The following is a 21,748-nucleotide window of genomic DNA, read 5'->3' on the forward strand; positions in this document are numbered from 1 at the left end:
CTAACCGCAGGTGGTCGGTGGCGCTTCCGCAATGATACATGGCAACTTCGACATCTCCTGCTTATGTTTCGTTCCAGACTAGTGCAGGTTGTTCAGCCACTGGGTTGATGAGAGAAGGATTCTTTGATATTCGTTCACTCTTACTTCTGGATCATTTGTTTCTTGGCTTCTTTCACCTTTAATTATTTATCTTCACGTGGTGTTGAAGTTTACTTTGGTACTTGCCTTTGCGTGTGCTTAGTACGCTCCAGACCTGCATTTGCTTGTTTGTTTACATGTGAAACTTGCATTCACCTGTGCTTGTTTAGTTCCGTCTGGTCTTGGCTCTTGCTTGTGTCAGTGCTTGTTGTGTTCACTGTCGATTTGTATTTGTCAGTGTTTGTCAGTCACTTATCTCTTGTGTTTGCCTGTGCTTGGTTGCTTATTCTTTCATTCCACTCCTTGCATTTGCTCGTGCTTGATTATTCATTTCCCTTTTGCATCCTTATGCTTGTTTGGCCTCTTACGTTGGCTCGTGCTCGTTTCTTTATCTCCCTCGTGCATATCCTCGCACTTGTTTCTTGTGAACTACTGCACTTGCTTGATGGCTCTACTGGGAGTTGCCTGACTTTAAAATGGCCGACGCACTTGAAATCTCGTTTCTCACGAGATTTGGCTCCTGCACCGGGCATTCAACCACCGGTAACTTCAGACACTCACCGGTCGGGCAAGGTCCATGCAGGATGTCGGGGCCCTCGTTTCCAGGATCAGGATGTCTTCTCAGCAGGTAGGACCGGGGTGAGCTCCCGACGTCGCTACCACATCTCCGCTTCCTCACGCATCTGGCGTGATCACCGCCAGCGCGCGAACACCGACAGCACTGTGTTTGACACAGCCTCCAGGCACGGAGCTTCACGCTAGCTCAGCGCTCCACACAGCTTTCCCAGCCGCGGAGTTTCAGGTAAGGTGGGGATGGGCTCCCACTTTGTCTCTCTGGGTCCCGCACTCACTTGGCGACAACTTGCTGAATCCCACGCATCGGGGGTGAGGTCCCGATGTCGTGTATCGCTCCAACTCTGTCTTTCTGGCGCTCGGTAGCGCTGATCAGCGGGGCTTTCCTGAGGGCACCAGGCAGCATCAGGGGGCACTCCTTCGTGGATTATGGAGGTAGGCAGAGTCGGGGTGAGCTCCCGACCTCTGCTCGTTCAGCGCGTGCCAACTTGGACGCATTGGGGGTGAGTCGCGTTTTTGGCGCGATCGGACGCACCTCTTCTCAGTGCTCCAGCGCTTCTTGTTTTCCGCTCCTTCTGCGCTCTACACAGTGGCCTAACTGTGGAGCAGGGCATGTGCTGCTGGCCTCTCAATCTAGGCGGCAGCCTCGCTTCCCACGGCAGCGTTTCTTCCTTTTCTCACGCTGCTCGGGACAGGGCACTCCTTCAGGGTTCTGTGGGTGGCGGATGCGCCAGATCCCACCCTCGTCGCCAGCTGTCGCGTCGTAGTGGCAATAACGACCGACATTTCTTTATGTTTAAGAGAGCTTTATTTGTTACATCCTCTCCTGACCCTGTCCCTATTCTAACTGCCCGGTTCCTGTCCCCTGGCTCCTCCCGTTCCTGCTCCTCCCTCCTAGCTCCACCCCAACCACTAGACTACCACATACAATCCTACACAGGTTTTCTGTCGCGCTGGCGGCCCAAAAACCATGACATGTGTTTTTGCTGTGTTAAAGCTTACATGACGGGTCCCTCATTAAGTGAATAATGCTGCTCTTGGAGAGCAGAGTGATTTAATTGGGCAGTGTCATCAGCATATATCTGGAGCTCTATGATTTATTTCCGATTATAGAGTAGCACAAGTGTATAACGGTAATATAATCAACCCACTCAGTAACAAAGATCATAAACGACAGAGATACCAACATACAATCTTGTGTTAGACGGTCGTCCATGCTAAGGTTTGTCAAGGTTGGCTAGTTCCAATGCCACCCATGAAACTAAATCCAAATATAAGTGTAATATAGTTGACAGTCTAGTAGCTGGGGTGGGCGGAGCTAGGTGGGCTGAGGGGAAGAGGAGGAGTCAGGATAGGATGAGGGCAGTTAGAGTAGGGACAGGGCAGAGATAAGAAGCAAGCAATAAAGCTCATGATAATCCGGCACCTGTGTCTGTGGTTCCTTGTAGCAGGATGCTACAACTGGCGACGAGGGTGGGATGAGCCAGCCCACTGCATGTAGAACCAAGAGAAGACACCCTGTCCCAGGCAACGTCCAGAAGAACGCTGCCTAATGTAATAAGCTGCTGCCCGAGCAGAGAAGCCAGCTGTAGGTGACCCTGTGTTCCCCCCGCAGTCGAGAGGGACTCAAGAGGGAGCCGAAACACCGAGCGCTGAAACGCTCCACAACAGAGATCGTCTCGCGCCGAAAATGCGAGCCCCGCTGGATGCGTGGTGCCTGGCATCCGCGAAGAAACAGGAGTCGGGAGCCCACTCTGACCCTGTCCAGCACCCCAAAGTGAGTAGAGGGTGCCCGAGTGAGGAGGACGCTGTCCCCGAGAGCCTACTGCCGAGCGAGATCGAACGCGCCAAAACCGGAGCTTCAATACCGGTGAAAGTAAAACCTCACGCCCGATGCGTGAGGTTTGGCATGCTGTCGGCCTACGAGAGAGCGGGAACTGCGAAAGTGAGCTGGGAGCCCACCCCAAGCTCACCTGATGTCTGCTGTGGCCGAAAGAGAGTGAATCCTGGTGTGGACTGCCCCCGCGAAAGTCCACTGCCAAGCGCTGCTGAGCGCTGTAAAATTAGAGCCCGGCGTCGGAAAAACTCATGCCGGATGCGTGGGTTTTGGCACGCCGCTGCCGAAGGACCCTGCAAAGTAAGGCGGGAGCCCACCCCAACCTCACCTGACTGTAGCCTTGACCAGAGGGAGCCAAATCAGGAGTATGCTGACCCTGGGAGCAAATGCCGGTGAGTCCTGTGTGAAGAATCGGGTCGAATGAAGAGAGAGGAAGTAGTGCCTGCAGATAACCACGGCGGCCATCTTTGAGTCAGGCAACTTTTGGGACATCCTCCCTGTGCAAACTGTAGGCGGCCATTTTGAGGTCAGGCAAGCTGAGTTTAGCAACAAGCATTGGCGGACATAACAGAAACAAGCATTGGCGAAGACCAAACAAGCATTGGCGAAGACCGAATGAGCATTGACGAAGGCCAAACAAGCATTGGCGAAGGCCAAACGAGCACTGGCGAAGAACAAACAAGCATTGGCGAAGACCAGACAAGCATTGGCGAAGACCAGACAAGCATTGGCGAAGACCAGCCAAGCATTGGCGAAGGCTAAACCAGCATTGGTGAAGACCAAACAAGCATTGGTGAAGACCAAACAAGCATTGGCGAAGACCAAACAAGCATTGGCGAAGGCCAAACAAGCACTGGCGAAGACCAAACCAGCATTGGCGAAGAACAAACACGTACTGTCAAGAGCCAACAGACAAACTGTGGCGAGTAGAAACAACAAGCAGTGGCGAAAGGAAACAAACAAGTATTGGTATACGCAAATAAACAAGCATTGGTACATGCAAGTCAACAAGCCTTGGTATGTGCAAGTAAACATGCACTGGTAAATGCCAAGAAATAGGCATTGGTAAGGCAAATAAATAAGCCTGGATAACGGCGTGTGAACAACAATGAACAAGTCTTGGCAACCAAAACAGAATCAGCACATGCAAACACGAGAGTGAATCAACTAACAAGCACGAGCAACCACAAGAGTGACTTACCAAACATGCAGTGACAAAAACAAATGTCAGCACGGGTGGAAATGCGAACATTGAGAAACGCAAGCGAATGCGCAGTGGCGAATGTAATGAAGTAACACGTGTCTATAAAATAAAAGAGGCACAAGCGAACACAAGGACCAAGCAAAGACAGCAGCACAATGGAACAAGCATAAGCAAATGCAAGAAACCGATAAAGACGACACTGAGCACAAACCGAAGAGCGCCGAAGAGAGAAGAGCTGCTGGGCAGAACTGCAGAAGACCCAGAGGAGGGCAGTCCTACAGAGGACCCCGGAGAGAGTAGAACCACCCAAGCAAGACCCAGAGGAGGGCAGTCCTACAGAGGACCCCGGAGAGAGTAGAACCACCCAAGTTCATTCACTGGCGCATACTGTGATGGTTACAAAAACTATCAATTTCTAAGCAAACGACCAGACCAAAGACCTTGACCAGAATCTCCCTCTCTCATGGCGGGAGGAGACTCAGCACAGCGTATCACTCCATACAGTGAAGTACCGCCCCCAGCGATGCAGACTGATGATTGGATATCGGATCTCAAACGACACTGGTGGCTCGAAGCATTAGAAGATTTCTTAAAAGCCAATGGTGAGCAAAGAGAGAGAAAATGTCTGATACTACTCCTCCATCTGATGGGTCCGGAAGGCCGATGCCCAATCAGGACATTTTCCAAAGAGGATACAGAAATCTATAAAAGACTCCAAAGGGAGCTCTGTGCCCATCTCAACGCACAGACAGATGTGGATCATAATCGCATGGTTTTCAATACAGCACGGCAGGAACCAGGCGAACCGTTGCCAAATTTCATCACTCGGTTGCAAAGTATGGTACGAGGCTGCCGCTTCAACACTTTTACAAATGAGGATGCGGTTCGACTTCGGATAGTTGAAGGTTGCACAAACCCTGACACAAAGCGCAAGATCCTGCAAGGGCATTGGTCGTTAAAGGAAATCATCAAGAAGGCCGAAATTGGAATGCAAATCAAAGCAAGAGACGGATTGAAGGACGTGCACCTGAGAGCAAACCATCAAGATACCTGGGAAGATAGAACTCAGAAAACAAACAGAACTGAAAGGAGAGAGAGGGAAGGCAGACCAGCAAAAAGACAACGGGAAAGATACAGTGACAAAGAAAGTGACACGGATTACTCAGAGTCAGATTCCTCAGAGTCCGACTACTCAAAGTCAACCAAGGATTACTCAGAGTCAGATGACTCAGAGTCAACCATCCAAAAGACAATTCCAAGGAGTTATTCACCCCCCAGGAGTTTCTCAAGGAGTCATTCAAAGTATGACACACAGTACTCTGATGAGGAAAGAGCGTCAAGTGGGACAGATCGCACTCCTGGACAAGAGGGCATCCTGCACAACAAGTGGGAGAGAAAGACAAACCATAGAAGAAGGGGTCGCGCTGGTCAACACCGGAAGTCGGCGCAGGAACATCAGTCGCCAAGCAGTGAAGACGAGCCCAAGGAAACATCTGGCAGGAGAACACATCACCCCCAAATCAGAGGTGCTAGAGCATCAAACAAGCGAGAAGGAGAAACAGGTCGCACAAGACGGACTGATCCTCCACAGCAACAAACCAGAAAAGATTCATGCATCCATGGCTCCCGCGACAACGAAGAAACGGAGAGGAAATTGTTAACTTCAGATGAGAAGGACAAAGAGGCAAAAGCTTGGGATCAAGCACAAGGAACAAGCACAGGATCATCAAACAACCTCCCAAATGAGACAGCATTGAAGATGTTCCAACAAAGGCACACGGAGAAGCATCTCAAAGGCAATTCAAAGGGGAAAAGCAATTTGTCATGGACTACGGAATTCAAAAATTCATTACCAAAGACCGTCTCAAAGAAACATTTGAGAAGGAATGGGGAGAAGGATCTCTCTGACGCGGAGTGCACATCTATCCGATCCTGGAAGTTGGCAAAAGACTTCTCTGACCCAGAAAGCGCATCTATGGCCAGGAACTCCTCTGGTTCAGAGAGGGCGTCTGTCTGATCCTGGAAGTCGACAAGAGACTTCTCTGACCCAGAGAGCACGTTTGTTCGATCCCGTGAGTCTACCGAGTCATGGTCCCGACAACAGCCATGGCGTCGACCACCCGAGCGCACCATGGAACCAAAGGACATCCTTCCCGTCAAGAGCAACATGTCACACACTATGGTCTCTGAATACTCAGTCACGCTACAAAACAACCTGTCATGTCAATCACAAGTATATCCGGACATAGATCAGACACCGTCACCCCTGAAGGGGTCCGCGAGGCTGACTCAAAGGACCTACAAAAGGAAAACAGAGACAGTGGGCCTTAGTCACCAGACGGGAAGGGACCAGCCAGCCACTCCGCAAGGAAAGCCGGACATGTCAGTAGAGAGAGATCATCAGATGAGAGAGAAACATGCCTATGCACAGATAGCCCACGAGTTCGCCAGACAACCCGAGGCCGTGAATGAGGTATCGAACCAAACCAAGACAGTCTCGTCAGATAACACCGTACTGTCTGGTGTACATGACCCTGAATTGGAGGACAGTGTTGCCCTCGACCGGACAAGACAACAGGAAGTAAAAGTAGATGCAGGTGCCCAGAAGAGGACCAGAACATTATCCACTCATGAAAGGGACCGAGCATCTGAACCAACAGTTACACCACAGGAAGGGAATATGATGACTGTGGAGAGTGGGAGTAAACAGTTCACACGCAACGTGGTCAATAATGCCCTGATTATGGCAACTGAAAGATTGACCAAAACCAAGCCCACCACTGATTCGACACTACTGAGGCTTGAAGAACAGGCTGTCCGCCGACCCGTGTGGTGGATTGAAGAATTGCGAACACTGAAGACATTAAGCTCATTTTGTTAAGAAGGGGGGAGATGTAATATAGTTGACAGTCTAGTAGCTGGGGTGGGCGGAGCTAGGTGGGCTGAGGGGAAGAGGAGGAGTCCGGATAGGATGAGGGCAGTTAGAGTAGGGACAGGGCAGAGATAAGAAGCAAGCAATAAAGCTCATGATAATCCGGCACCTGTGTCTGTGGTTCCTTGTAGCAGGATGCTACAATAAGGACACTGAGTCCATCCTCAGATGCCTAAAAGCTGCAGTCTCTTCCATAACAAACTCTCAAGCTATGTTAGCAAAGGCAATACAAAAATCTGAATAGACCATCAGCATGCTTACCCTTTGGGAAAATTACAGAACTTGATACAATGGTCGCATTTGCCCTGTTAGAATGATGTAAACTGAACTTTGCAAAATGTGTTTAGACTAACCAGTGACCTTAAGAGCGATATTCAACGACTATGAGAGTTGCCACGTCCCCCTGCACGCTACGCTACGGAGAGTGAAGCTGTGTGGAGCCGTGCCAAGAACGCCGAGCCCATTACCGATCGGCCGTTACCATCGCGATTGTCGAGGAGCAGCGCTCCGTGTGATGTGCGCGCTGAGTGGGGAGAGGGAGGAGAGTCCATTGTTGTTCTCCCACTGTTGATACCGCCACTCCTGGTGATATTTCAGCCCCATTAAATGTTACCTAATAGCTTAAGTTAATTATATAGTAGTAGCAGATTGACAAAACTGGTAATTAAGAGCAACAGTTTGTTTGATAAAACAGAGCCGCATCGAACGGAGGAGGCTTAAGGAGTACTTTGGAAGTACTCAAAGTCCCTGGGGGCCGCTGCTGTCAATCACCCGCACCTGGCCGCTGCTGCCAAGCCCTACATCAACGCCTCGCCGCTCCCGGATCGCTCCGTGTGAGTCCGGGCTGGGCCCCCCCTCTTAGTTGTCCAGCTCTGTAAGGTCAGTCTTTAGTACGTGGTGTGGCAATTGGGCTGATTCTACACGAGTTACTAGTTACTGTGCTTTGCTAACGATAAATTTGCGGGTGGGGAGGGGTCGGAACGCCCTCACGTGTGGAAGTGTTGTTGGGACTCTGGACCAATTCATTGTAAGAGCCACCTCGGTACTAGCACATGAAATCGCCATGACTGAACGGCGGTTATCTCTTGATCCTCAGCAAAGCAAACGGTCATCTTTGGGTGGAATAATGCTTACACGCTCGCCAGAACGTTGCCTGTCTATAGGCTCCGACTCACTGAATTCTGCAGGGGGTTGCAGCCAAACTCCACCATTATCGTTGGATAACCCAATAATAACGGAGCCATCAACTAGTTCCACCCCACATGATTTGGTACCATTGAGCTCATCAATCCACACATTACGAGTCACTACTAGGTCTGTGCCGCAATCAAAAATCCAAGTACTCGAAACCTTACCAGAGCCGGCCTCAAAAAGGAAGCGGGGAGGGGGCCCCCAGAGGCAAAAAAATGCAGAAATGCCTAAAGTGACTAGAACTGGTGGGTTAGCGCTATTATCATCATCAACATCATCTGAGCCACAGCCTACCATCATTACAGCTGGCACTCAGAACATGGTTATAACTGGAAATCCGCTGCTTGAAAATAAAGAAAGACTATGGGGGCCCTTATATTGGCATCTTTCTCTCCAATCCTAGAAAGACTGAATGTAATAGAGGAGAAAGTAACCAATCTTGAACTTCTAGCTGTCTAATCATGCTTCTGCAATGGTTTTATTGAAGGTAAATAATCGGCCCTCTGATCTGATATCAAATGTGATAAGTAACCCCATAATGTCAAATCCATTACCTGATATCCCACCATCAACTAATCCACAATCTATCGCACCAATTAGAAATAGGGGGGTAGTAACTGCTTCTGATGCTGGCACAGCGGTTCAGGAAGGCGGCGGAAGTGAGGAAGGGAATATGTCTGGTGAATTTGCCCAGCTCATCCCAGGTTCGCCTAGGGTGGAGGGAGATGGACCCAATGCAAAGATCACTAGCGGCACAGTAGGCAATAACCGTTTGCTTGGTTTAGATAACCAACCAATCTCTGCCCCTGGGGGTACTGGACATGTTTTCCATGCAGCACATCTCGGGCAGGGAAACAGCTTATCTAGACACGATCACAGGGTAGTAAATCTTCCCCCTGCTGCAGCACCACTTGTTGTGGTCCTGAGGAATGTACCCACCTTACAGGAAGGCCAGGTAGAATCTACCAAACAGTTAATGGCAAAAACAATGCACTGGCTAAACGTACAATTGAAAGACGCAGGGGTTTGGGACTGGGATATTTGTAACCATCTTATAATGGCTAGACGTTCATCTTGGGTTGGTTAATCTACGAAGGATGGAGGGCGTGATTGCGTGATTGCGTGGTTGCTAACTTCAACCGTACGTGTGTAGTCAGGCTCAAACTTGAATGTTTAGGGAGTAGGAATGAAGGACTTTGTCTTGCTAAAATATTTGTGCTTCCCTTAGGGTTTTTCTATAGACCTCATCACAACACCCTATCAGGAGGGAGGGTCGGGAGTGACTACCGCAGCGCTCACCATGGAGTTATGGTGCACCCATTTGAATTGAATTTAGCAAACAGATTTGCCCCATGGTCTGGCCTAGATGGCTGCGATTGACTGTCACCTGCTGATCCACCCGGGATGGAAAGACTCCCAATGATTTTGATACCTCCCACCTGTCGGTTTCAAATCTTCAGTTAGTTAATGCCAACGGGATCCAGGGTATTGAGAACATGGTCACGCTTGAACCAAATGCAGGCTTAGTCAAGAGGTAATTGAATATATTATCTTGGAACATTGCCGGGTTGCTCACGAAGACCAGATCCGAGGACTGGTCAAACTTCATTGAGTCGTGAGACATGGTTGCGTTTCAAGAAACATGAGCTCGGAGTACGATCTTTCGGCCAGGATATCTGTCATTTGGCAAGCCTGCAACTTCTAGTATTAAAGGCGGTCATCTGGTGGTCTAACAATATGGGTTAGACAACAGGCGGGTTTCCAGGTTGAAGACATAGCGATCGATAACCCAGATATTCAGGCCATTAGAATAACCTCCAAACATGAACCTGAGCGTATATTAGCAAAGGCAATCCAAAAATCCGAGTAGACCATCAGCATGCTTACCCTTTAGGAAAATTACAAAACTTGTTCACTAAAGCAAGCAAAATGTTACTTTGGTCATGATTTGAATCAGATTGCCTGGACCCTGCTATTTGGTGCTGTCTTGTGGCAGGAGGAGCAGAGTTCTTTTCGACTTAGTCTAACCTTGGACAAGAAAAAAGTATAGCAAAAACGTTACTAATTAAATTATGCTATGAAATCGCTAGTAAATACCTTCTTGATATATGTATTAGTATATTTTAAATCTGAACAATTCAGACTTACATCATCTGGAAAAAGCATCCCGACTTTAGAAACATTAAGTGCAGTTAATAGAAATATGGACTACCAATTCGCTCCAAATTTCAACATAGCATGGGTGATACCATATGGGTCATGATCTCCTGACTCCTTCATTTGCGTGCTCATTTTTAGGTCTCGCACCTGCGATGCATCGCGAAGCGATGTCGCAGCGAGACCTATAGTCGGCGAGTCTGCTTTCAAGGAGACAGGAGATGAGCACGCGCAGCATGCCGTAATTGGATCAGGTTGCGCACGCGTTCACCATCTCCCGTCTCCCTTGAATGCCTCCAACACACACGGCCCCCCCCCCTGCTTTTGCTTCGCACACGCACACACACACACGAGCGCACACACAGAGAGACACACGCACGCACACACACACACATGGGCGCACACACAGAGAGACGCACGCACACACACGAGCACACATACATGCACACACACACACACTTGCAAGCGCACACATACAGAGACACACACCACCCCCCCTGCCGCCGCCCCCACCCCCCCAGTACAACTAAGCCCCACTCACCGCATCGGCGCCACTCCGGACTTCTGCAGCCTCCGCGGGGCTCTCCCTCGGGCATTGGAGCCGCGCGTCACCACTGTTCCTCTGGGCCAGCCACTCTGTGGGCGCAGGCTTCAGAAGGAAATCCCACCCCACAACAGGCGTGACGTTCCCGAACTTCGGGTACATCGCCTCGCAGCTTGCTAGTTTGCAAACGTATTTTTAATACCGGGCCTCGCCTAGTGTTTGCGCGGTTTTCATGCTCCCTTTTTGCCATCTCATCGCAGCTTGCCAGTTTATTTATTTATTTGCTTTTAATCCCGGCCCTTGTTTTGTTGCAGGTGTCAGTGTCTCCCTGTCTGGTCGTCTGTCGCTGCCTCAGTTCTCCTTTTCCTTTTCGAGGCATCTCTTCCCCTTGTCTCTATCCCATGTCTGTTTCCCCCCTAACACCGTCCCCCCTCACCTCCATCCCTTCCCCCATTGTCTTTCTGGCCCAGTGTACGGATTTGTTCTCTGTTGTTGTCTCCCCATGCAAGTGTCTGTCTCCTTGTGATTGTGTGCTTATGTCCTTGTCTCCCAGTCTTCCTCGTTGTCCTTGACGCCATCTGCCTGCACAGCAGCTTGCTAAGCAGTACGTTCTGTGCCGCCCATAGACCCGCCCCTTTCTGTTCTTAGAATAACTATTGTTGGAAGGTTTAATTTTGGGTTTATGAATGCACCTGTGTAAATCTGTCTACGAACAATATTTGTGTTGGTTGTTACCCCCTGGCTTCTGGGTTTGCTCGGTTATTGGGTGGGATGATTGCTCTTCACAGTAATGCATTTAAAAGTTCTGTGTATTGCATGTTGAACATTTCAAAGGAATGTCTTGCTAATGTGTGAGCGCTTGACAGTCCAAGCATGGGGAGGTGTACTGTGTTTATAACAATAGCGGCGGGGATTGTGGAGCAACACTGGGGTAGTTACCGCCCGTTGTGCACCCTGGCCTACCAACCCCGGTATTGGCTTTGTAATTCTTTTTTACATTTTGCACAGCAAAGCAGGCTCCGGTGCAACATGAGTTTTTTTTAAAGCGCTATGACACAGCCAGTCTTTACTGTGTCATAGAAATTGTTTTCCTTTAAACACTACTGCACTGCATTCCGTGCTGTTGTGCAACATGAAAACCAGCATTTGCAATGCAATAGGTATAGCATTGGCGAGCGTTTGAGTTATTTGCATTGTAAATCCCAATGCTTTTTATTTATGTATTTTTAAAACCAGCAAGCGGTGCATAAACACACACTTTGTACTTGCAGGCGTTGCTTAAAAGAAGCGTTGCTGGCAATAACTACACCTCTTTTACTGTCAGACTTGCTTCTCGTAAGCAAGAACTATAAGTACAAAGTGTGTGTTTACGCACCACTTACTGCTTTTCTAAACACATAAATAAAAGGCAGTGCCGTTTACAATGCCACTAGCTCAAACTCTCGCAAATGCGAGACCTATTGCATTGCAAATGCTTGTTTTGTTTGTTTCTACAGTCCCCCAGTTTGAGTCCACGTGTCTCATTCAGGGAAGATGACACACAATGAATAAAGGCACTTAATGTAGGCTAGACATTGGTACTCAGAATTCAGTGATGGAGTCACTAAACTCATAATACCTGCTAATGGTAACTGACAGAGAGCATGCAAACCCACTGAACCAGTAAACCGTAGCATTTTTGCCCATTTTGTTTTTTAAATACTTGTTCTTACTACTTAAATAGGCAACATTTGCATTGTGTATACGTTGGGCTGAGAGAACACTTGTAGGAGAGAGATATTGAAAGAAGGACAAGTGTCTAGCGGGTAAGGTAGAAGCAGATGGGAAGATGAGAAATGGGTAGAGAGACTGGAGTGTGGTAAAAAGTTACAAGATGCAGCAGGTTGGAGGCACAAAAGGAAGAGATGGGTGCAATTTGAGAAGGAGGTGGTGAATAGAATATAGAGGAGGAAGACAAATAGGTAAAGATTTTTTTTTTTTGAATTGGGATAGTTAGAGGAATCGAGAGTGCTGGTATGAGATGCGGAGCTTTCATCTGGTAAGGGACATCCTTGGGCTGGGCCATGCTGGATCACCTTCCATGACTTAATGTGCATTCTTTTGGATGTGGATCCTCCAGAGGAGCCATTGGTGGTCTAGAGAAGAGTGGCTGAGGAGGGATGTATCCTAGTGGAACATGTGGTTTCTACAACCAGAAGGTCACCTTAAACTAGGGGCGCTGTTGGTTCCCTGGTACAGGTACATTGCAAAATCATGATAGCATTTATTTGCTTTAAACCAGTGGAAGATGCAGCTTCCCTGGAAAACATCGCTTCCCAACCAACCCTGTAAATATAGGATCCACTGACCTACTTAGATGCTGTGAGGGACAACCCAGGTGGTACATCTTTCCCTACAGAAGCATGTAAAAACTGGAATTAACTAGCCAAACTCAATCATATCATCCATGGATTACTAGCCTTCAGGAATACCATAAAACCATCTACCATTTCCAAACACCTCCCTCATATGGGCCCTTTTCTTGCGAACTTCAAATGTGCCATAAACCGAGGAAACAAACCTCCACGACAGATTAAGACTTTCTTCACTCCCTCACTATTACCAGGCATTGGTAAAAACAGTTAATGCCAGTACCGGAGATGTTACAGCAAAACCCTCTGCTCCCTCGACACTGTCCCTAACTACCTTTTATTCAATAGCCTGGCAACATTTCTGCCACCAGACACCTGGCATCACAATGTCCCAGACATCAACACTTTCTGACGCGCCTCCTCCCAAGACTGAGTCCGTTTTTAGGTCTCGCCTGTCGATGCGCATGCGCATCGAGCAAGCGAGACTATTGCGAGTTATCCACTCTTTATCCACACTGCAAGGAATCGTGGCGATTCCTTGCAGTGCCCGTGACTTTTAAGGTCAATGCGCATGCGCATTAAGCTTACGCGCATGCGCATTGACCTTAAAAGTCACGGGCGCGTGCATGTCCGTCTCTGTTTACCCGCTCCGCCCCCTCCCCTTCCCGCCGTGTCGCATTTCTCCTCCCCCTTCCCCTCTCTTCCCTCCAGCTTGTTGTTTGTATAATTTAACCCGCTCCGCCCCCTCCCCTTCGTGTCGCATTTCTCCTCCCCCCTCCCCTCTCTTCCGTCCGTCCGTCTTGTTTATAATGCCACCGTGGGTTCCCTTTCTGTACCGGGTGTTGATGGATGTTTTCAGATTTTCTGCCCGACCTCCAGTGCGGTTAAATTCCCATCTTTCCCTCCCCATGTGCTCCGATCCCCTCCCCCACCTCTTCTGCCCGTGATTGCCGCTCCGTCTCGCTCGGTAGTGGCAGGGAGATTTACTCTCTGTTAGGTTCCCGCGGGGAAAATGAAGGCGCACAACATAAGGACAGATAAGGAGGAGGCAACCTGCTCTGTGCCAACAAGAACGGACCAGCCCGAAAGAGGAATGTAGACTGACTGTTGCTTGTTGTCTGAAGCATCTATCATAGTCCAACACAGACCAGTATGTATTCAAAACAGAACCCAATTACGAGGCTCATAGCAGACTCCAGAGTCCATAACCAATGTACTCATGGGTAGCAAAAATGTCGCCTTGCAGGATGTTTGCAATAGTCTGTCGTTTGTACGTTCCTGATCAAAATGTAGAGGTCATTTCATATGGAAAGGGGTAATTTCATATGGAAAGGAGTTATGAACAGCGGCATAAATTATGCACCCCAATCCGATATAGATGATTAATTATGCTAATCAGCGCCGCTCTACTTGAGTTGATATAAATATCTGAACTACTTGAAGCTCCACGCATGTTGCTAAAAGAGGGGCACTTGGATACATCTTTTTCTGTGCCTTCAATGTTGAATTATTTGTTGTTTATTCACTCTGGTTTTCGTTCACTATGTTCTCTTTTTTCTTCTTGAATCTGCAGTATGGCGTCATGGATGCTGTTTGCACTTTTCCTCTTGGTTCCGGTAGAGCTTTGTGGTGAGTTCGGTACTTATGTTTTTTTTTTCCAATGACATGGACCCCGCTGATGCGTAGCAAACATTAGCCCCACCTTGTAGATTTTATATGACTTTGGGCTCATGTAGAGAGCCTGTGGCCCCACGGAGCTGGTAATAACGGTGTCACCGACCACACATGGGCGATCGCACACTTAAGGGCCGATCTGTAGTTCAGTTGCTTTAGGAGGCAACATGAAGTGTCCCAGAGACCTCCAGGATCCACGAAAAGGGAGAAGGAGATTGCTGCTGGGGATTTCAACCCTCCTCGCCCCCCAGCATTTATGGTAGTTTAGACCCCTCAGCGGTGTGGGCAGTCTGAAGACTTCATCTACAGTTGTGAGATCCATTGTGTCTTCCCTCTTAAAAATCAGGAATGCTTGCGGTGTGGTGAGCATACTCACCTCTCCATGTGAGTGTGCTGAACTCCCACAAAGCCTGGATTAGATTACCCTACCATAAAAGGGACAATTATGATTAAACGATTATCCTTGTTTAATGAATGTAATTGACAGGCTTCCCTGCAATATCTGTGATATATGTATGAGGTCCTTTTCCTCTTTTCGTTTTCTAATGGAAATTTTACACACAAGCATTCTCTTTCAGCACCTTCTTTCTCTTATCTCTTTATCTGGAGCCACCATATGTAAATAATGTAAATTACACTGTCAAGTTGCACATATATATAACAAAATCAAATGAATTGACTTCTTTGTGTGTGATAAGTACTGATATCATTTCATTTTCTCTTCCATATTGTTGAAAGCAATACCTTACACCCTACCTCTAGGTTGAGGAGTCTGGTTTGGACGTATACAATTCAGGATAAGTTCATTTGCTTAATATTGTCCTTCCCATTAGCCTCTCTGCTTGGACCATTGTTGTTGCGTATCAGGTTTAGACATGAACCCTTATTATGAGTGGCACATAAATTGATGTAATATTTATGGCACCTGATAAAATCCAACTTCCCAGAATTTTAATTTATCCTGTACGTTAAATACCATCTAAGTACAAGATTTTGATGAATAGCACAAGGATTTTATTGCTTATTGCACCAAAATCTGCATGTTCTGTTTATGTATCTTTCCACCGACGAATATTGGCAGATTTTTACCTACCAATATTTACCACAAAACTCATAATTACGACATATTGTAAGAGCACTTGTCACACATAGTGCAATTAAATGGGCCGGGTGTAATTATAGCAATGGGTGTGCCGGTTTCCACATTCTGATGCATAACCTAGTGCTTTGTATCTGATATACAGCAAGTCATCTGGTGGGCACAGTTTTTGTCAAATATAATTGTCTTTGATCGGTCATTTTCAAACGACAAAGTAGTAAACTTTTAACACCTTTCCATAATGCTTTACCAGTGATGTGGTATAATGGACCAACCTCATGACCTCTTTGCCTGATCTTTATAAGCATTGTCTTTGCTGATGGACATGATGTCTCCACAGAAAAGACAACAAAGGTGTATGCTTTCTCTCCATATCCACAGTATCGTTGGATCCTTTCACCCTCTCTCGTCCTCGACAATGATTTTCTGGTGCTAGGTCATACATTGGGTTCCTTTTAAAAGATGCAGGATGCTCGCATCTGTTAGTAAATAGGATGAAAAAAATGTTCCCCGGATCCTAAACTAATAAGTTTACTTGGAACACAGTCCTGGGCACACGTGATGTGGATATGACAATGTTATAAATGTCTTGTTTGGATCAAATTGCTATGGTCGACACCAGTGTATTGCTCAAAGTTATTTAATGAAGCAACAACCAAAATAAAACAACCAGCCGACATGTGTTTCGTCACACCGGGAATAATCCTGTGACTCTTCTGGGCTGGTTGGCGTAGTACAAAAGGAGAAAGTAGTCCCAGAAAGCCGGTGTAGAAACAGACTGGCCGTGGACTCAGAGGGAACGAGTAAACCCTCGGTGGGAATAAGGTAATTGTCTCCGGTTTGTAGTGTTCAGAGGCAGGGGCGGGTACGCCAGGCAGTGGTGGTGAAATGGTGGCCTGGATATACAGTGAAGACGACCGTCCAGTGTCTATGAATAGGCGATGAGGTGGGTGCCCCAAGCAGCAATACAGTAGACAGACGCCTGAGTGTATCACGTAGAAACAATCCCGGATGTGGGAGCGATGAGGCGGGAGCGCCGCTCCGAAGTCTGTGTGATGGAGGTAGTCCCTTCCCCATCTGCAAATCAAGACGGAACCAGTGTCTCACTACCTCCATCACACAGACTTTGGCACGGCGCAGCGCTCCCGCCTCATGGCTCCCACATCCGGGATTGTTTCTACGTGATCTACTCAGGCGTCTGTCCACTGATTGGAGGGGATTGGGGTAGAATGGGGTGGAATGGGGTGGATTAAAGTAGTTGGGAGTGGAGTGGGCAGATTGGACTACTGTGGAATAGATTGGAGTAGATCGGTGTGGACCTTGTTACAGCTAGCCAGTACAACATCTAGTTGGGAAATCGCAGAAATGTATCAACAAAAAAAAATTAGTCAAATCACTCGGATGACCCCATCGCTTGCCATAAACAAAGGCAGACAGCTGAAGGGCAGTTAATAGCATATACAGTTAACATAAATAAAAACTGCTTTAGAAAGCCTCTACCAAGCAAGGTTATTGCAGGTGCCTAGTTACTCTCCAAGCTCCATATAAGTATGACATGACTTTACTAATAATTTGGTCAGGAATCTGTGCGTTTACACAATGTCATAGCATCCTTACAATTTCTCGTGGCTTAGGTATTAAAAAGCAGGCGGAGATGCTCTCTTCTGGAATTCAACGTAAAAGTACAAAGCAACATAAAGTGCATTACAGACTATATTTCCCCAAATTCAATCCACAATTAGATGGGTTACTCCTGTCCTATTTCCATAAGCTTGTGTACTGCATTCACCGGCAGAGAACATAATCTAAAATTAATATACAAAGATCTTTTTAAAGTTGGGCTTGAGCAGAGACCCACTCCTTGGCGTATGTATGTTTTACTGATTCTGAAAGGAGGTCGGAAAAAGCTGGTAATATTACTGTTTCTCCTAGTGTGCAATCTCTAACAAACTCAGGTGGCCAATCATTTTCAGCCAAGAGAATGTCGTTACCGAATGACAATTTATCCCAGAAGAGAATATAAATGGCACACAGTATATCCCCCTCCATCTGGAGTTGTAATTCATATAGTTGACTGGGGACTAAGTCCTTGGTGTGATGGTTCCCCTCTAGACAGTCATTTGTTGCTACAGCTGCCAGACACTCCATAAGATTCTGGCAAACTATTGTGACTTCTGTGGTAAATATTTGATTTACCGTCTTAATTTCTATGCAGGTAAGTACTTAAACAAAAATAACTCAATCGGAAAGAAAGACGCAGAGTCTGTGGTGTTAGAGTTCTTAGGGGTTTTATTCCTTAAAAAGGAATGGTCATGGTACCAGATCGGATATCGGGTTCCTGCCACCACTGGGGTGCAGGAAGGGATAGAGCCATATTTTATTGACAATACATAGCTTATATACTTAAATCATATAATGAATACCAATACAGTAGGCGTAACAGCTGAGAGAAACAAGATAAGAGCACACACGTGGTAGTGATACGTAATTAGAAGGCGTGAACTAGGCGTGAACATAGAGGCGTGTGGTAGAAACGTCATATGTAAGTGTCACGAGTAGGTGGGTACAAAGCAGAATTTGGCAATGTCAGCAGAAATCTGAGGTCTGGATGCGCGCGCAGCTGCATGACGTGTGATTGACGTGAAACTGGAGGGTGCAGGGGACTTGACATTTACACTGGCGGAAAGAGACAGAAGTCTGGCATGTCAGATCAACTCGTACCTCTATCATATCTGGTATCTGATGTTTAGGAACCATATTATCTAGAAGGAAAAGGTCTCTGGGGCAGAAGCTATTCTATACTGACTGTGAGTGCGTGTATAAGCGTCTAAGTGTCTGCATGAGATGCGAGGGGGCATGGGCCTACCATGGTAACAGAGGCTATGAATTTCTTGCACGGAGACAGTGAGGCCGGGCCCTTTGCTCTGCAGCTGGGGGGATGTTTACTTAAACTAGTAGGTAGGAATGCATTTTCGAGGAGCGGAACAGATAATTCGAAGGTTGAATTCAGTCTTGGCAGGCAGCAGGCTGAGCTAAGCGCCGTTAGCCGCACAGGGAGTAAGGCAGAGGTCACGGGTACAGAGACAGCCCAGGCTGAGGCGTTCAGAATCAAAAGGCAGAAAAAGGCTCGATGGCAGAATTCAGGGCCTACTTCGCCAGAGCTGAAAAACATGTAAAGTACACCCCAAAAAGACGTTGGCATGGCATACTTAGGAACGGAATAGTCAACCCATTCAGGGTGGGTCTGAAAGAGGACATGTTAACGTTGGACGCAAATGTATTTGCGTCTTCATAGCTGGCACAGGAGGGAAGTTACATGCACTTTAAGCTGGTACATGGAGACGGTGGGGTACACGTTAGGGAACATTACTTGACCATAAAATTTATATTTCCTCATTCCCTCCTTGTTCCCTACGGACCCTTCATGATATATCGATCCTCATGAATCGATCAGTCTGTTCTTGTAACATCATTTGCTCTTCTTTCTTCTTTTCGCGTTTTGAGTGAAAACTGGAATGTGCAATGCACGATGTGGCGCACAGACCACAAATCGCTGGCCCACACTGTAGGCACAGGCAGCAACTGAATACTATGACAAGGGCAATGCCTAGGAAGGATAGGATCTTCCATCCCCAAGCGGTCAACGTTGTCCAGAACCAACCGGACCAAGTCCAGGTGCCTGGATTCTGATGTATCAAACTTGCAATTTTATGAAGACGTGTAATAGCTTGGTATACCGTTGGCGCGTTTTCTGGAATGAAAACACAGCAACTTGACCCGATGACCTTACAAGCTCCACCTCTATCTGCCAAGATGACGTCAATAACAAGACGATTCTGAAGAACAACAACCCGCATGGCGGACTGCTCTCTGTTAAGTTGCCTAGAGCGGAGGTAGTTTCATTCACTACTGCTTCAAGTGTTCTAGTTAATCTACGTATTAGTTTACTATTTTGGACGGGGCCTGTGAAGAAAAAGAATCCTTTATTGAAATCTGTGTATTGCTCCCATGCCGTTTCAGTATAGTCGACAATCGGGAGATCTCTTCGGAGTCTATTCTTTACTAGATTTGTATTTCTGTGATAATCAGGAGGGGCTAGAAAAACAGGTGGCAGAAGAAATGCAATGTAACAGGTACCATCCCAATCTAGAGGTAAGCGTATGTATGCGGTATGGCCACAAACAAAGTAGGAATGACGAGTAGCTCTAAAGGAAGACTTGCCTTGATCACTGAATTCGACCACAGTAGTACATTTACTATGACCTAAGTGTACTGAACCCTTCTTTCTGACACATAAATCACCAGTGACTGGTAATACTGACATAGCAGGGAAAACTGGTGCAGCTTCGGATTCGACAGTAAGAATCATAAGGTTAATTGTATAATTACCTAATCCATATACTTCATTTTCTAGATCAGTTCCTATTCTAATGGGAAGTCCCTTCTTGTCTGGGTAACAGGCATTGAGCAGAACTAGGTCCAGGTTTCCCCAAATCCAATTCCCCTCGAAAACAGCAATATCAGGATCTAAAGAATTAATTAATCTAAACCATGCACCACAGGAGCCATTGTGAGTGAACGGGTACGGAAAGAGAGGCAGAACTCCCTTGTATTTCTGATAGGGAGGGAGTCGGCCACATATCCAACAGTTTGTAGCATTGTTAGTCTGATGGGAGTGATGTAACATACTAATGAATGTATTGTTGCGCAGCGCAAGTCTGTAAGATAGTTCATGAGGAGGTAATTCACTAAAAGAATGTTCGGCAGTGACATTGTAAGCAGATTGTTCACGCTTGAAGATAGGGTAGTATATGGGAAGCAATATACTGGCAACAATAATCAGAAGACTTAGAAAAAACATAATCAATAATGTCACTATACAGTGACTGCGGAGTGATTTACAATATGTACGTTTCTTGAGTTGTCTCTCTCTCTCTCTATCTCGATCTAGGGGATACATGTCAAAAACTATTTAACCGATTCACCTAGGGGAGGACTTAAACAATTAAACTGTCTGACTTGCTAGATCGAAGTTTTGTTCGATACTCCTCTTGGGGAGTTTTCTCTCTTTTTGGAACTTTGAAGTCTTTAGTATCGAGGCAGTCCTTTGAGGGGGTGGACGAGTCAGTTTCTGGCAACAGTTCATTACATTTTTTAATATGACTCGTGTGGATCCACCCCTTTCGGCCTTCCACTTTGATTGCGGTCCTCGTGGTAAGAAGGACGATCTTCGGCTCCTTCCAGCGGGGCTCCAGCGGGCTTTTCCTGTCGAAGTTGCAAATTAACACAGTATCCCCGGGACGGACATCGTGTGGCTTTACATCAGTGTTGTCGGGAAAGGCTGCAGCAACCTGTGAACGACATGATTGGAGTGCAGACATCAAGGAGGCAAGGTAATCTGTCAGCATGTTACAATCAACATCCGTTATTTTCTTAGGCATGGGCGTCCCCCACATATTCGGTGGTCGGCCAAAGACCACTTCATACGGGGATAGTCCTGATCTCGAATGGGGGACCATTCTCATATAGAACAGTGCAACGGGCAGGGCGACTATCCAGTCGACCCCTTTCTCTTTACAGATTTTAGCAAGGCGCGTTTTCAGTGTCTGGTTATGCCTTTCTACAAGGCCAGCGGCCTCGGGATGTCGGACACAATGGAATCTCCACTGATATCCTAGCAGGAGGGAAACCTGTTTCATGAGCTCGGATGAGAATGGCTGTCCGTTATCTTAGTACACGATACGAGGCAAGCCGTACCGTGGGAAGAATTCTCGAACCAGCTGCCTGGCAATGGTCGGAGCAGTGTAATCTGGGACTGGATATGCTTCGGTCCAACGGGAAAGTGCACAAACAACTACGAGGACGTACTTGAATCCTCGACAACGGTCCATCTGGATATAATCCATCTGGAGGACTTCAAAAGGGTGATCGGGAGGATGGAATCCACCTTGCTCTACAGGGACGCTTTTACCTGGATTGAACTGACAACAGATCATGCAAGTACGCACTTTCTGTTTTGCTGCTGCTCGTAAGTGTTTGTTGTACCAG

General features: G+C 47.2%; 1 protein-coding gene across 1 annotated transcript in view; it reads left to right on the forward strand.

Moving 5' to 3' along the window:
• TCN2 (transcobalamin 2) overlaps positions 1–21,748 on the forward strand; it is a 153,993-nt gene that overhangs the window by 33,355 nt on the left and 98,890 nt on the right. The window contains exon 2 of the mRNA XM_086943302.1: positions 14,501–14,556. Coding sequence (XP_086799428.1) covers positions 14,502–14,556 — 55 coding nt within the window. The 5' untranslated portion in view covers position 14,501. The remainder of the gene's footprint in view (positions 1–14,500; positions 14,557–21,748) is intronic.

Source organism: Lissotriton vulgaris, chromosome 11, assembly GCF_964263255.1.
Source record: "Lissotriton vulgaris chromosome 11, aLisVul1.2, whole genome shotgun sequence".
NCBI classification, from domain to species: Eukaryota; Metazoa; Chordata; class Amphibia; order Caudata; family Salamandridae; genus Lissotriton; species Lissotriton vulgaris.